General features: G+C 40.9%; 3 protein-coding genes across 5 annotated transcripts; 1 reads left to right on the top strand and 2 right to left on the bottom strand.

Moving 5' to 3' along the window:
• The first annotated feature begins 467 nt into the window (after positions 1-467).
• On the top strand, positions 468-5,774 carry gtf2f1 (general transcription factor IIF, polypeptide 1). 2 transcript variants are annotated; one of them, XM_042392212.1, is made up of 14 exons: positions 468-555; positions 1,145-1,214; positions 1,497-1,543; positions 1,830-1,902; positions 1,989-2,182; positions 2,457-2,627; positions 2,954-3,159; positions 3,493-3,640; positions 3,757-3,812; positions 3,949-4,080; positions 4,225-4,295; positions 4,511-4,652; positions 4,825-4,963; positions 5,175-5,774. In XM_042392212.1, exons 2-14 carry the CDS (start codon positions 1,203-1,205, stop codon positions 5,377-5,379), a joined length of 1,596 nt encoding a protein of 531 aa, XP_042248146.1. In that variant the 5' UTR covers positions 468-555; positions 1,145-1,202; the 3' UTR covers positions 5,380-5,774. The 2 variants fall into 2 exon arrangements, with proteins under 2 accessions (XP_042248146.1, XP_042248147.1); XM_042392213.1 differs by lacking the exon at positions 468-555 and adding an exon at positions 575-652.
• A 583-nt stretch (positions 5,775-6,357) lies between these two features.
• LOC121883753 (GDP-L-fucose synthase-like) lies at positions 6,358-9,954 on the bottom strand. 2 transcript variants are annotated; one of them, XM_042392225.1, is made up of 11 exons: positions 9,603-9,954; positions 9,250-9,415; positions 9,010-9,124; positions 8,755-8,883; positions 8,442-8,515; positions 7,799-7,932; positions 7,608-7,672; positions 7,355-7,421; positions 7,197-7,276; positions 6,712-6,811; positions 6,362-6,505 (listed from the first exon to the last, which is right to left on the bottom strand). In XM_042392225.1, exons 2-11 carry the CDS (start codon positions 9,381-9,383, stop codon positions 6,450-6,452), a joined length of 954 nt encoding a protein of 317 aa, XP_042248159.1. In that variant the 5' UTR covers positions 9,384-9,415; positions 9,603-9,954; the 3' UTR covers positions 6,362-6,449. The 2 variants fall into 2 exon arrangements, with proteins under 2 accessions (XP_042248160.1, XP_042248159.1); XM_042392226.1 differs by lacking the exon at positions 9,603-9,954 and having other exon boundaries at positions 6,358-6,505; positions 9,250-9,538.
• A 71-nt stretch (positions 9,955-10,025) lies between these two features.
• On the bottom strand, positions 10,026-12,673 carry alkbh7 (alkB homolog 7). The gene is made up of 4 exons (XM_042392233.1): positions 12,145-12,673; positions 11,203-11,376; positions 10,973-11,097; positions 10,026-10,748 (listed from the first exon to the last, which is right to left on the bottom strand). Exons 1-4 carry the CDS (start codon positions 12,418-12,420, stop codon positions 10,628-10,630), a joined length of 696 nt encoding a protein of 231 aa, XP_042248167.1. The 5' UTR covers positions 12,421-12,673; the 3' UTR covers positions 10,026-10,627.
• Between the last annotated feature and the right edge of the window lie 241 nt (positions 12,674-12,914).

Genomic DNA, 12,914 nt, shown 5'->3' with positions numbered 1-12,914 from the left:
TTATTTAATATTATAAAAGCAGTCTTGCAATTTGGTCATAGTGAGGAACTGCAACAGTACATTAAATTAAATGAACGGCAAACATTGTTACAGTACATCGATATTAATATCAGTGTGGACAATTCAATATAATGACGATTACTAAACGCATCAACAGAAACATCAGCATTGGTAATAATGTTTTAATGATAATTTTGTGGATTGGAGACCATGTCCTGCTAGATGTGTGGGGTGGCCGGTTTACCCTGCGCGAGATGTTTATACGTTTATACGTTTATATGTTCTCTGTAATACAGCCATGGTTTATACTCGATACCCATGGTAAGGCAGACATGTTCAATGCTCTATGGTGGTCATAAGTGTAGTCTTTTTACCGTGCACATACATCTATGGTGCGCATACTACAGCCTGGGGAGCCGCCATGAGCCAATCAAAAGAAAGGACGATGGAGCGGGTTTGCTAGGAACCATAGTTCTCGTCAAAGTTTCCTGTCGACTACGTAAACCAACGGAACGAAGAGGAGGCGTACCGGTAAACCACGACGAGTATACAAATGTAATGTTTAATGTGTTAATATCTGAGATTAATGGATGTCTGTACAACTTTGTGTTCCTTTGTTCCTTCATTTCACATAACCGTCATGTGACTAACGGTTAGCACTAGCCGCACACTGCAGCTAAACAGCTTGTTAATTGTGTGGCTGCCGTTTATTTAGCATTAGGAGCTAACGTTAACGGTGCTTCTTTTGAGAAAATACTGCTCAGTGAAGGGCGTTATTGAGTTTTATGTTGCGTTTTCTGACTTGTGTTGTAATATTAATGTAGTTTCCTCGTCGAAACAGGAATTCAGTATCAATGGCCTACAAAAAAGTTCATTAGAAATATGTTTCAGTTGTGAAAAATCAAAGTATTTAGGTAGTTATTGTGCAGGACAACGACTTTTCCGGCAGACTTTAATGTGCTGCTACAAAGAAATACATTAAATTTGTAGTCGTTAGCTCGCTTTGTGTTAACTTACTGGTATTCCTAACAACAACAACAACAACAACAACATACTGATAAGTTAGCAGTTGGACCATTTTGCCTTTAATTCACGTTGAGCCAGGTTAAGTCTCTTATTAATGCAACGCTACTGTTTTTAACAGTGATCCTCACTAGCCTGAAGCAACTGTTGATGTGCAAAGTCAACACGGGCGACAAATCATGACGTCACTGGTAAGTTATGACTATTCTCAGTTACAAAATGCATAATAAGTCTGGTCTTGTGGCATGATGTGCACTGTTGTAAACGTATTAAAAGCAAACTGCATAGTAGCTTTCAGCTCATAGCCTTTCATACATCATGTAGACAGTTTTATTCTGTGATTTACCTCAGCCCATCATGCAAATACTGTGGGAAGTTAAAATGAAGCTGTGGTCTTTTTGGTACTGGAAGAAAACCCAGTGCTGAGACAAAAGCCCTCTAAAATAAATCCCTTGGATGTGTTTGTCTTACAGGGGAGCAGCAGTTCCTCAGGCACTGAGTACACCGTGCGAGTCCCCAAGTGAGTGACATGCATGTTAACGCGACAAAGCATGGACTGACATGCAGATACGGACAGAAAAGTGTCTGGAGCGTTGTCATGTATCACTTCATGTATCACCTTTTGTTGAAGCCCTTTATACTGATGCTTAAGTGAAATGTGCCTTGGCAAATGGAAATTGATTTAGTGGACTGTATGATAAATTGTTTATACTGTATGTAAGTGTATTTCTACACCCCATGACCCTCAATGGGAACAAGCATGTTAAGTTAATGAATGATTCGTATTTATGTTTTTTATCCCATAGAAACACCAGCAAGAAGTACAACATCATGGCTTTTAATGCAGGAGACAAAGTCAACTGTTCAACCTGGACACAGGTGGGTTTCATGTTGGCGTGTCTACACATGACAGATGTGTAGATTTTTCAGTCTTCCATATGTTTACATGCCTCCTTCCCCACCAGGCTCGTATGGAAAGAGACATGAGTGCTCGGCGGATATACGGGGAGGAGGAGACGGCGGAAGGCGCGGCTGGCAGTGAATTTGGCAAAAAGCAGCGCGAAGAAGCACGGCGGAAGAAGTTTGGTATTGTGACACGTGAGTTCAAAGCGGAGGATCAGCCCTGGATTCTCAAGGTCAATGGCAAGGCCGGCAGGAGGTGAGAAGAAAGATACTTCTATACGCTCTGAACCATTCTCATTTACAACAACCTCACAAACCCAAAAAAGGGTTGTAACATTAAATATTTCCTTACTGATACATGCATAAAGTTATCACATGTTGGCTTTGCACTTTTTAAAGTTGAGTTTACAATACATACGTTTGTAGTACTAGGCATAATTTTTTTTGTCAAATTACCTCCATGGATGGAGATCCCTATTGTTTACAATACGGCTACTTTCTCCCTATGTCTGTGTACATGTCTGTGTCAGGTTCAAAGGTCTAAAGAAGGGCGGTGTTACAGAAAACGCATCCTACTACATCTTTACACAGTGTCCCGATGGAGCTTTTGAGGCCTTCCCTGTACAGGGCTGGTACAACTTCACACCGCAGGCCAAGCACCGAACTCTCACTGCTGAGGAGGCTGAGGAAGAGTGGGGCAGGTGAGAGAGGGGAGGAACAGGGAGGGATGGGTATTTGTGGTCGAGGCATAGGGACTGGAGAAAGTCAAGGTTAAAATGAGAAGAATGTAAGCATTAAAATGGGGGAGTTTTAGGAGATCTAGTGAGCAGAAAGGGGAGGCCGGGGTAAGAGAAACTGGAAAGAGGAAGAAAGGCAGTAAAGAGGGAACAGCTGAGTAGCGAAGGAGTCAGCAGTCAGGGATTGGATGTTGAAGTTAAAAATGGCACAAAAAGAAGAGGAGCAGAGAATGTGAACAAAGATGAGTAGGGAGATGTGTCAAAAAGTAAACTTCGGACTCCTTTTACAGGAGGAACAAGGTGGTGAATCACTTCAGCATCATGCTTCAGAGACGTCTGCGGGAGCAGGAGCGTGGTGAGGAAGACGAGGACGAGAATGAGAAATCGGGAAAGAAGAAAAAGAAGGGGGGTGGGAGAGGGGGTGACCTACGCATTCACGACCTGGAAGACGACCTGGAGATGAGCAGCAATGACAGTGACAGCAGTATGGGGGATGGTAAGGAAAAAGATGGATGTGACTAATGCCTTTTTCCTCTGTGTTGAAGAAGTGCCCAAAATTTAAGATTAAAGTATTATGCTGAATTATGGTTAAAAAGAGGACTTGGCTACTCTGTCCCCTGACACCTGCATATCATAACCTGTTAGTTAAATTCACAAAAAACAACAATGCAAACTTCTTCTCTTGTCTCCTACCACTTTGAAACTTTTTATTAGTATGTAAATATATGTGGTGTGGGAGCATGAGAGGGCCATTTACATCCACAGTTTCCTTCCATTATTCATCATTTGATTTCCTTTTTTTGCGGGCATCCCTCTTTTCATTGGATAGATGGAGAGAGCAAGGCAAAGACAAAGAAAGACACGGGGAAAGGAAAAGGAAAGAAGAAGAAAAAGAGCAACGACAAAGAGGCCTTGGAAGACAGTGATGATGGTGACTACGAGGGTCTAGAGGTGGATTACATGTCAGATGAAAGCAGGTCAGATACTTTGCTTTGTCGCACACAAAAACCTCTTCTCTATTAACAATAGAGGTAGGTTTTTGATGGTTTTGTTTCATCTTTTACAAGTATGTAATTTTGTTTTCCAAAAACAGTTCAGATGAAGAGCCAGAGAAAGGGAAGCCCAGCAAAGGAGAGGACCTCCCTAAAGGTCAACCAGAAAATTATGAACCTTTCCTGTAAATTGTCAGCAGCAATGTATTTTTAGTTGGTTTGACTTATCGACTTGATTCGATGAATAGCTGGTATTTACATTGTTGTCTTAACCTAATATTCATCCTTAACAGGGATTGATGAGGCATCTGAAAGTGAGGAAGAGAGTGAGGAAGAGAAACAGAATGAGGAGGAAACAAAAGAGGAGGAAGAAGAGGAAGATGGAAAGAAAACTCCAGTCCAAGTGGACAAGAAGAAGAAAAAAGGTACAGACCTCATGAAGACAGATGATGACAGTTTGACAAAATACATAGATGAATGAGTTCTCAGTAAACACGAGCAGCACTAAATGATACTTCTTTCTGTTAAAAGTGACATTATGTTAAATTGTATGGATTTGTGTGTCACAGACAGCAGCGGCGAATCAGACAGCTCAGACGACAGCGACATCGAGGGAGAGACAGCCTCCGCTCTGTTCATGGTGTGTGGTAGAATAAATAGATATTTATGCATTTCCCTGCTAATTCCTGCTAGAACAAAATGTAGATTTTCAGTCTTACCACTTGGTATTTTCTTGTCTCTTCCTCTTGATCATAAGTAACCAGATGATTAGCAAGTCTTTAGTTGTCACATGGGCTATTACTAAGACTATTTACAGTTTTTTTTAAAATCTGTTTCTCTCTCTCTCTCTTTTAGAAGAAGCGCACACCTCCTAAACGTGGAGGTGGGCGTGGCTCCGCAGGGAGCTCCAGGACTGGTAGCCGCCCCGGAACACCATCCATAGACTCTGCCTCCACCTCCAACACTCTCCGTGCCGCTGCCAGCAAGCTAGAGCAAGGTGTTTGCTCCTACACTAACAAACATAACCATGCAAAAGTATAATTTAAACAAGACGCATGACAGATGTTTTATATACTTATGTAACACTCTCAAAAGTGGCTGTCTGAAAACTCTGAAACTTAAGGCCCAGCTGCCATTATTCCACACCAACAAGTCTCACTTTCCAACAGGTAAAAGACAGACTCCGGGTCCTGGCACTGACTCACCAGCTGCTAAAAGGCTGAAGATGGAGCCCAGCAGCCAGAGTCCTGTTCCCTCTGGGAAGAGCACACCTCAACCCCCATCAGGAAAATCCACTCCAAGCTCCAGGTACTTTGTTAACAGTCATGCTTTATGCCTCTAAGAAATATGAAGTTATTTCTTCTTTTCTGATGTTACTGCAAAATTGTAAAATATATCACGGTTTACAAAGCTGACATCAAAATGCAAACAGACATTTAATTTAAGCCTTAAGAGAAATAGTTTGACTGGGCATTTGTGAACAGGGTAAAAACCATATCCCTTTCTATCCATCTCATAGTGATGTGCAGCTAACAGAGGAAGCGGTTCGGCGCTACCTGATCCGTAAACCAATGACCACCAAAGACCTGCTGAAGAAGTTCCAGACCAAGCGCACGGGATTGAGCAGTGAGCAGACTGTCAACGTGCTGGCACAGATCCTGAAGCGGCTCAACCCCGAGCGCAAGAATGTTAATGACAAAATGCACTTCTACCTCACTGAATAACCAATGAAAGTGGGGGACGGAGCAGCGGTTGAGAAAACCTCTATGGGTGAAAAGTTTTGGTGTTTTTCAGAAACCCCCTGACCCTGCCAGAGAGGTTTTGTGTTCGTTTTAAAACAGGTTGTGCTGTGACATGCCACGAGATGAAAAGCTGAAACTGTCTCACTTGGTGTTTATCAAAAAGTATTTTGTTAAGCATGAATTAATTTTTCATACCCTGAAGTTTCATATTAAACAATGAAAACCTTGTTAATGTTGAGAGGGAAAATAGCTCAAACTCTGTGTGGTTTCCCTCCATGTGTAAACTGTTTAACTTAGAACTTAATGAATGAAAAAAAAATAATCTTGAACTTGGTTTTTCTTTGGTAGAAACTTTTTCTAATAAAACTTCAAATCTGCTGCTGTGCAAGGCTTTTCTCTTTGTACCCCATCTGTCATATACACTTTGTTTTATGGTATGAAAAAAAAATGTTATACAAACACTGGTGTAAAAATCTAAATAGAAATCTGTTTTCAAATCTTAATCAGCAATCCGCAAATATGAAGTAAGGTTTGTAAACAGGCTTTTTTAAAACTTGGGTTGGAAGAAAAAAAATATTTGCATTCTTGATAAATTCAAAGAATTATAACTGAAGATATTGTCAGCCTTTATAATATACAATCCATCCACTTTTGTCTATAATTGTCTATGTACACATTTGTGGAGGGGTGCTATTCAGCTAACTGCCATTTGTTTGTGTTTTGCTTTGAGGGAAAATCCCTATTTGCATATGAGGGAGAGTGGGAAGGGAGACTAGAAGGATGAGTTCCTTGTTTCTGTTAAATAATCAGTAGATTATGGTCCTTATTTCTCAGATTTTTTTTCTAGATTAATTTCTTTAGATTCATTAGATTCTAAGTAAAGCGTTGCTAAAATGACCCCTCATAAAACTTGACTGTGAAAGAAGCTTCAGTACACTAGAGAATATGTATTCCATTATTTAATGAGGCACTTAACTTCCTTAACACCAGAAGTAAAGAAAACAAACAAAAAACATTAGAGTAAAGACGATGCAGCTCAGTGTTTGGTCACTTCATGTCCTGGCGATGTCATAGTTGGCCACAAACCAGTCGCACGTCATCTGTATAGCTAGAAGGACAGAAAAACAAGAGAGGGTTACCTTCACTAGGTTGAGCATGCATGCAAATATTCATTCAAACCACTCATTTGTATGTAAGTTGAGAGACAGACTTATCTTGAAACAAGGCTATTTGTCATAGTTTATTGTGCTCGTTGTAGTTAGACAGCATTGTATAGACTTCTTATGTTTTTGCCATCATGAAGTGAACTCTGACCTTCTCTAAGGGGTGTGAAGGTGAAGTCAGGGAGGTAGCGTCTCAGCTTGGCATTGCTGGCCGTCTTCTTCATCTGGCCGTCAGACAGGGTGGTGTCATACTGATGTGAGGTGTCAAGGGGAGAGCGGGTGGTAGTTCTAGTTGCTTTGAGCTATTACCAAAACAGCACCAATTTACTTCCTGACTCCCTGAAATTCGTAAAGTAGCTGCTCAAGAAAAAATATGGTTTCCATCACTCAAAAATGAAAAATTGTTCCAACAGCCATACAAGCTTTAAACAAGTAGCCTCCTCTTAAATTACAAGAAATCCAGTCTGTGGTGTGTAGAGTGTTAATCCATGTCTTTGTCTCTGTTATGTGACCCCTGTAATCCTCTATTTTGTAGAACTCTGTATAAAAGAACTTCTTAAAGGTAGGAAGTAAATGAAACCTGTCATGATGACCCATCTATGGGGACAGGATCATTGGGGAATATTGAAAGGATACATGTATTTTGCCTTTGAAGCCCAGAGCATGTGCAATCATGTCCGCAGCCTCTTTGATTGAGACCTCATCGTCTTCCCCCACTGAAATGAAACCAACAGTGACAAATGAATGTAAATAAAGCCTCAGAGATGCACACAAAGGATGAGAACTGTGCTCACCAGAGAGGATAATGGGATCAATCTCTTCATATTCTCTCAGGACCCAAATGATTAGACGACCCAAGTCCTGAGAATAAACAGACAACGGGTTTTGGTTGACATGATTCAGTGTTTTCATACTGTTTTAAGATTTTCACCTTAATTCAGTCAGACATACATTTGGCCAAGATAGTTACAGAATACCATGGGATTTTCACACACGGTGAAATCTAAGATCGAATATATATATTAAATATGTGTAATAATACCATACCAGAGAAAAGATGAACTGTCTTCTAGGAGCTCCAGATCCACACACATTCACAGGAGTTCCTTCATCTATGAGTGAGACAAGAGGAAATAGACTCTATTACGTGGTTATTGTCTGTGTTAGTGTGTGATTTTCATTGCTCGTGGTCTGCGCATGTGCGTATCAAGATAAATTAAGGGGTCTTAGTTCATCACTTTTGGCTTTGTGTGTCTTGTTAACAAGCGCTGACAGCACATGACCCTTTTCTATGTTGAAGTTGTCGTTGGGGCCGAACACATTGGTGGGGATGACTGCTGTGTAACGATGCCCGTACTGCTGAAAGTAAGCCCTGTCAACACACAAACACACACATCAGACATACACTTCAACTTCAGATAAAATTCTTAAAAGCCTTTCTGCAGGTCATTGTGGTTAGTTTTTTCTCCTCAAATGCATGAAAGTCGTGGTTGATGCATGTTTCCCACTTTCCACCTCCAACCATAAACACAGCACTAAAGTCTTTATGTCATAGGGCTTTTTAAGTAGAAACTTGATCCCTCTCAGAGTCCATTTTGCTTTATGGCATTCACAAATTGAACTGCTCTGAAAACAGAGCATCAAATGGCACCGTGCATGCGGCTCAGTGAATTACAACTAATTATGGATGTTTTCACAGAGTAATGGGTTGTATTCACGCATGTAGGCACATCCTCAGGTCAAATAAAGCTACAAAAGCCTAAACAGAAAGTACTTGCCTCATCAAGCGCTGCCTCCTCAGCCCTTTGTTGAGGATATGAATGCATGTCAGATTCACCTATGTGCCTGTACCACGCCCCTGTTTGCACTGCAGCTGCTTACCTGTTCTGAACATCAATCATTCTTTTGGCATATGAGTAACCGAAATTGGAGTCATGAGGTGGCCCATTGTGTATCTGTGAGAATGAGGGATTATAGTAAGGATAAAGTTATACCACAACCAAAATAACCTTTTTTTGATAATATGTAAAATTATTCAAATCCCAAATTACAGGTGGTTAGTCAGCCCAAAATAACACCCTCATATTTAATATTGAAAAAAACTTTGTCTTTAAGTTACACCTTAAAGATAAAATAGGGTGTTCATGTTCCAAGGACCTAAACGTGGTAAATCAAGGTAAAACAAAAACCCTACCATGGTCTCATCGATGGGGTATGTGGTTTTATCAGGGAAGATACAGCTGGACAGGCAAGACACGACCTTAGTGACACCCATCTCATGGGCTGTTTGTAGTACATTGTCATTGATCTTGATGTTGTCTCTCTGTGAAGGTGTCAGACTGTCACTGTGTTGACCATCACAGTAGGTAGGTGTAGATTTGGCACGCTGACCCCACTTTTATTGCGGGGTTAAAATAAATTTTCCTGCAACAGTTTGCAATTGTCTCACCAAAAAGTGTAGGTTTTCCCTCATGTGCAGATAGAGTCCTCCCACTTTTGCAGCCAGGTGGATGACATGAGTGGGGCGATACTTCTCGAACACAGCCCTGGTCTGCCCGATATCTCTGTTCATATTTTAGTGCGCAGTTTTAATGCCACATGTATTTAAATAAAAAACATAAAAATAGAGTCATGCACAAATTTGTTTGTTGGAACGCTCTGGTTCAACAGAGGGATTGAAGCAACTTACACGAGATCAGCATCTTTAGAAGAGAGGAAGATCCACTCTTCTCCCTCACGTTTCCCCCCCTCCTGCTGCACCACATGCTCAATGGCTTTGCCTACCAAACCAGATCCACCAGTCACCAGAACACGCATTGGCATGCCTTTGATCCCGTGGCCAAATAATCTATATACTGAGTGAAAGTCACACGGAAAAGAGCTGTCATGATTCAAATAAATATGTTCCTCGTTGGATTAATATAGGTACATAAACGCAGTAGTTCACGTCCTCTAATACAAGTAGGTGAACCAAATGAAAACACAAATACAGATACAGATAATATAAATGCATCACATTTCTAATGCCTTCATGATCCTTACCTGTGTGTTAGAGGGCTCAGGTAAGTGTGGACATCACCAGAGAGTGTTTGTCTAATCCAGGGTGTCAGTATATGTTTTAGCAATCCTGTCTTACAAGTACTTCAGTCTTTTGTATACTATATTATGTTATGGCTTTTTTCACTCAGCTTCTGAGTGATGAACAGGATTTAGGTGTGTGAGGCAATCTGAGACTCCTCCTACGACATGTCTCCGCCTATTAATTGATGGAAAAGATGAGCTGTTTCCATCTACTGGTCATAATGGACCTGTAGATTACATGCTATTGATTGACCCATGTTCAGTTCTGTTTTAATATAAAAAACAATAAAGATTAAACAATAAAAAAAATAGAAGATTCATGACAGCATTGTGCTTGTGTACTTAGAAACTTCACACACTAAACCAAGAAGAGTCTTTCTCACATCCAAGTTCACTTTGATTTTATTCGGTAAAGTGCGCTGCAAAATGTTTCACAAAGACTGTCTCTGTGATAATATATAAAAACTTTATTTAGAATCAAAGTACTCTCCTGCCTTTTAATGTGGAACTAACATATGTATAAACAAATATTTTATACATTTAAAGCTGAGATTCTTAACTTTCTGCATGTTGCTCTCCTCTCCAGCAGTGGGAGGTAATTTAAATGATGTTAAAACTACAGCAAAGATGGTGCAGTTGTTGTGGGCGGATGTGTAGAAACTTTAAAAAAGCTCCAGTGAATGAAGACTGATAATCAAGGGCTCATTCAGTTGATTATGATCCATGAAAATGTGAACACTGTGATGCCGCTTCTGTTAGAACAGACTTCTTTAGTACTCTGAGGCAGGTGTGACCCCGACAAGCCAATCAACATTTCTCAATAGCACAGTGTGGAGAGTGTCTCAACTACAATAAACATCCCCAACACTTTATCATAGATGTATATAACAACTGTATATTAACTAAAAGACATGGCGGTCATTGACACAATCCTCAGAGCTCAAGTTGTGCTCTGTTAACATCCCAGCTGAGTCAATATGTGTGTGTTAGCCCGGAAGGTTCCGACAGATGACGGAGATTCGGCGCTGCCGAGGCACTTTCTGTCCATTGAACACAGACTCTTCATCTTTTAGGATCTCATGAGTGAAGTTATATCTGGCCTGGTTCCTGTAGGAGTGTGAGGAGAGCACAAGGAAAGAGATTACTGTGCTGTTTATTGCTAGATGTAAATTACATGTTGTGCAAAATTATTGCAGTTGATTGAAACTACCTCTGTAGCACAACCAAAACTGTCCTGGGAAGGATCAATTAACAGTGTTTTTGAGACATAAACCATTCAGCCTCAAACTATCGAAATATATGATTTGAGTCAACTTCAGTATGCACTAAACCTCAGTATGTAGAGGGAGCGTCGTGGCAGCAGCAGGTCCAGCCATTCACTGGTGGCATCCTCCTTTACCAAGCGCATGATGCTGTCTGACAGCAGACTCAACCCAGCGATGGTGCTGCCACAAAACTGAAAAATTGGTGGGACAAAATGAAAGAATGAATGAAGCTGGTATCACATCTCACACAACAGACTTTTCCAAAGGGAAAGATGATGAGCATATTATCCACTTACCTTGACACTGTCAACGTGAGGCTTGATGTAGCCAGTCTTGTCCAGATCTAGGACGTGCACAGGCCCGAGGAGTGGGCTACCCTCATCGAACGCTACAGATCGGACACGAGTCAAGACCTCCTCACACGCTGCCCCCCAACTCAAACGCTCAGTCTCTCGGTACCCGTGAATAGCCTGAACGTTGGGGACAGCACAGATTAAGTCAGCGTCACTGTCACTTCAAACACAACCTTGCTCCATCTGTGGAATAAGAAAATAACTGTTTATGTGGACAATTAAAGTTTGTCAAGAGTGTGAAATTATGTACGGGGATCATTTTATCTAATAATCTTGATCAGTTTACAGCCTGTGGTTGTACTATATGTCACCCTGAGCTGGTAAAAACATCAAAATTTCAAGCATGTAAACATGCACATACACATCTATGGCATAAATGTATTGCATTTCTGTTTAATTTCAGATTTTGTGACCAATGTTTATAGTAACTAAATCTTATTGCTGCCAATCTTTGCCAAGACACTTTTGAAAGACATTTTTTAATGCTTCTAATTGAATAAAAATAGCCTAAAGAAAATCAAAAATGTCAAGTGGAGAAGAACTTGGAGAAGACCCATAAAATATTAAATTTTTCACCGCTTTTGATGTATGCGCAAAGTTTAACAACTTTCCGTGCACGTTTAGGCCCTCAAAAATGCATTTGTTTCGGAAGAAAAATAGTAACAGAGAAAAATTCCTTGAGTTACAAATTATTAAATCATCCGGTGAAGGATTTGGGCAAAAAATCTGTTCAAGTGTAGATTAATCGTAAAACCAATAACAGGTGTGCGTTTGGAGCGTGACCCTGCACCTCCACATCCACCTCTAATATGTCAACACGACGTGACATTTTGTAGAAACCAGTTATAATAATTAAAAAAATAAAGCATGTGTTTGTTGTCTTACATCGTCCCAGTGGTCAAATTCGTAGCGTTTCTTCTTCAAGCCTAGCTCCAGCTCTCGCATAAAAGCTCCCTCCTCCTCCTCGGTGATGAAGTCCGCCCTCACCTCCACCTGTGAGCCGAGTCTTTGCAGCAGCTCTCGGCTTGACCCGACGATCAGAGTCGCATCTCTGCCGGCTAACAGGCCGCCGCTGCTGGCGCAGGAGCTCAGACCGCGCCGGGGACTGGTGCACACAGCTGGTTTATGGAGGTGTTTTACTACTGTCAGCAGCAGTTTCATCCTCCTGTTTCAAATAGATTTGGTCAACCTCACTACACAGTTCGAGTTGCCTTTTAGAAACGTTTTCGTGTTTTGTTGACAGAAGTCAAGCCGCAGTGTGAGACGCCATGTTGAGAACGCAATGCATTGTGGGGGATGTATTCTTACAGCAATGTCACGCGGTTGTGTGTGACAGAGTAGGGTATCCTTGGCAAGGAAATGTGACATTGATGTATGAGACAGTATGTGGACGTTGCACATGTTCATTTGAAATAACTTTTTGGATTGAGGATATAATATTGACATATTGAATGATGACTGTTGACTATTTGTGGCACAAAGTAAAGTTTTTCTTAATATTGCTTGATATGATTTGTTGATTATTTACTCCTCTACCTCACTCTTGCCTAGCCTCTGTCCAACCTGACTTATATGGTTTGATTTTGGAATGAAGCCCCTTGTATACACAGTGTCTTATAAAAAAAACAAAACAGAGATACTCTAATTCTCTATTC

The sequence above is a fragment of the Thunnus maccoyii genome, chromosome 18, assembly GCF_910596095.1.
Source record: "Thunnus maccoyii chromosome 18, fThuMac1.1, whole genome shotgun sequence".
Classification (NCBI taxonomy): domain Eukaryota; kingdom Metazoa; phylum Chordata; class Actinopteri; order Scombriformes; family Scombridae; genus Thunnus; species Thunnus maccoyii.
The sequence above is the reverse complement of the archived record's forward strand: the minus strand, read 5'-3'. Positions and strand labels throughout refer to the sequence as shown.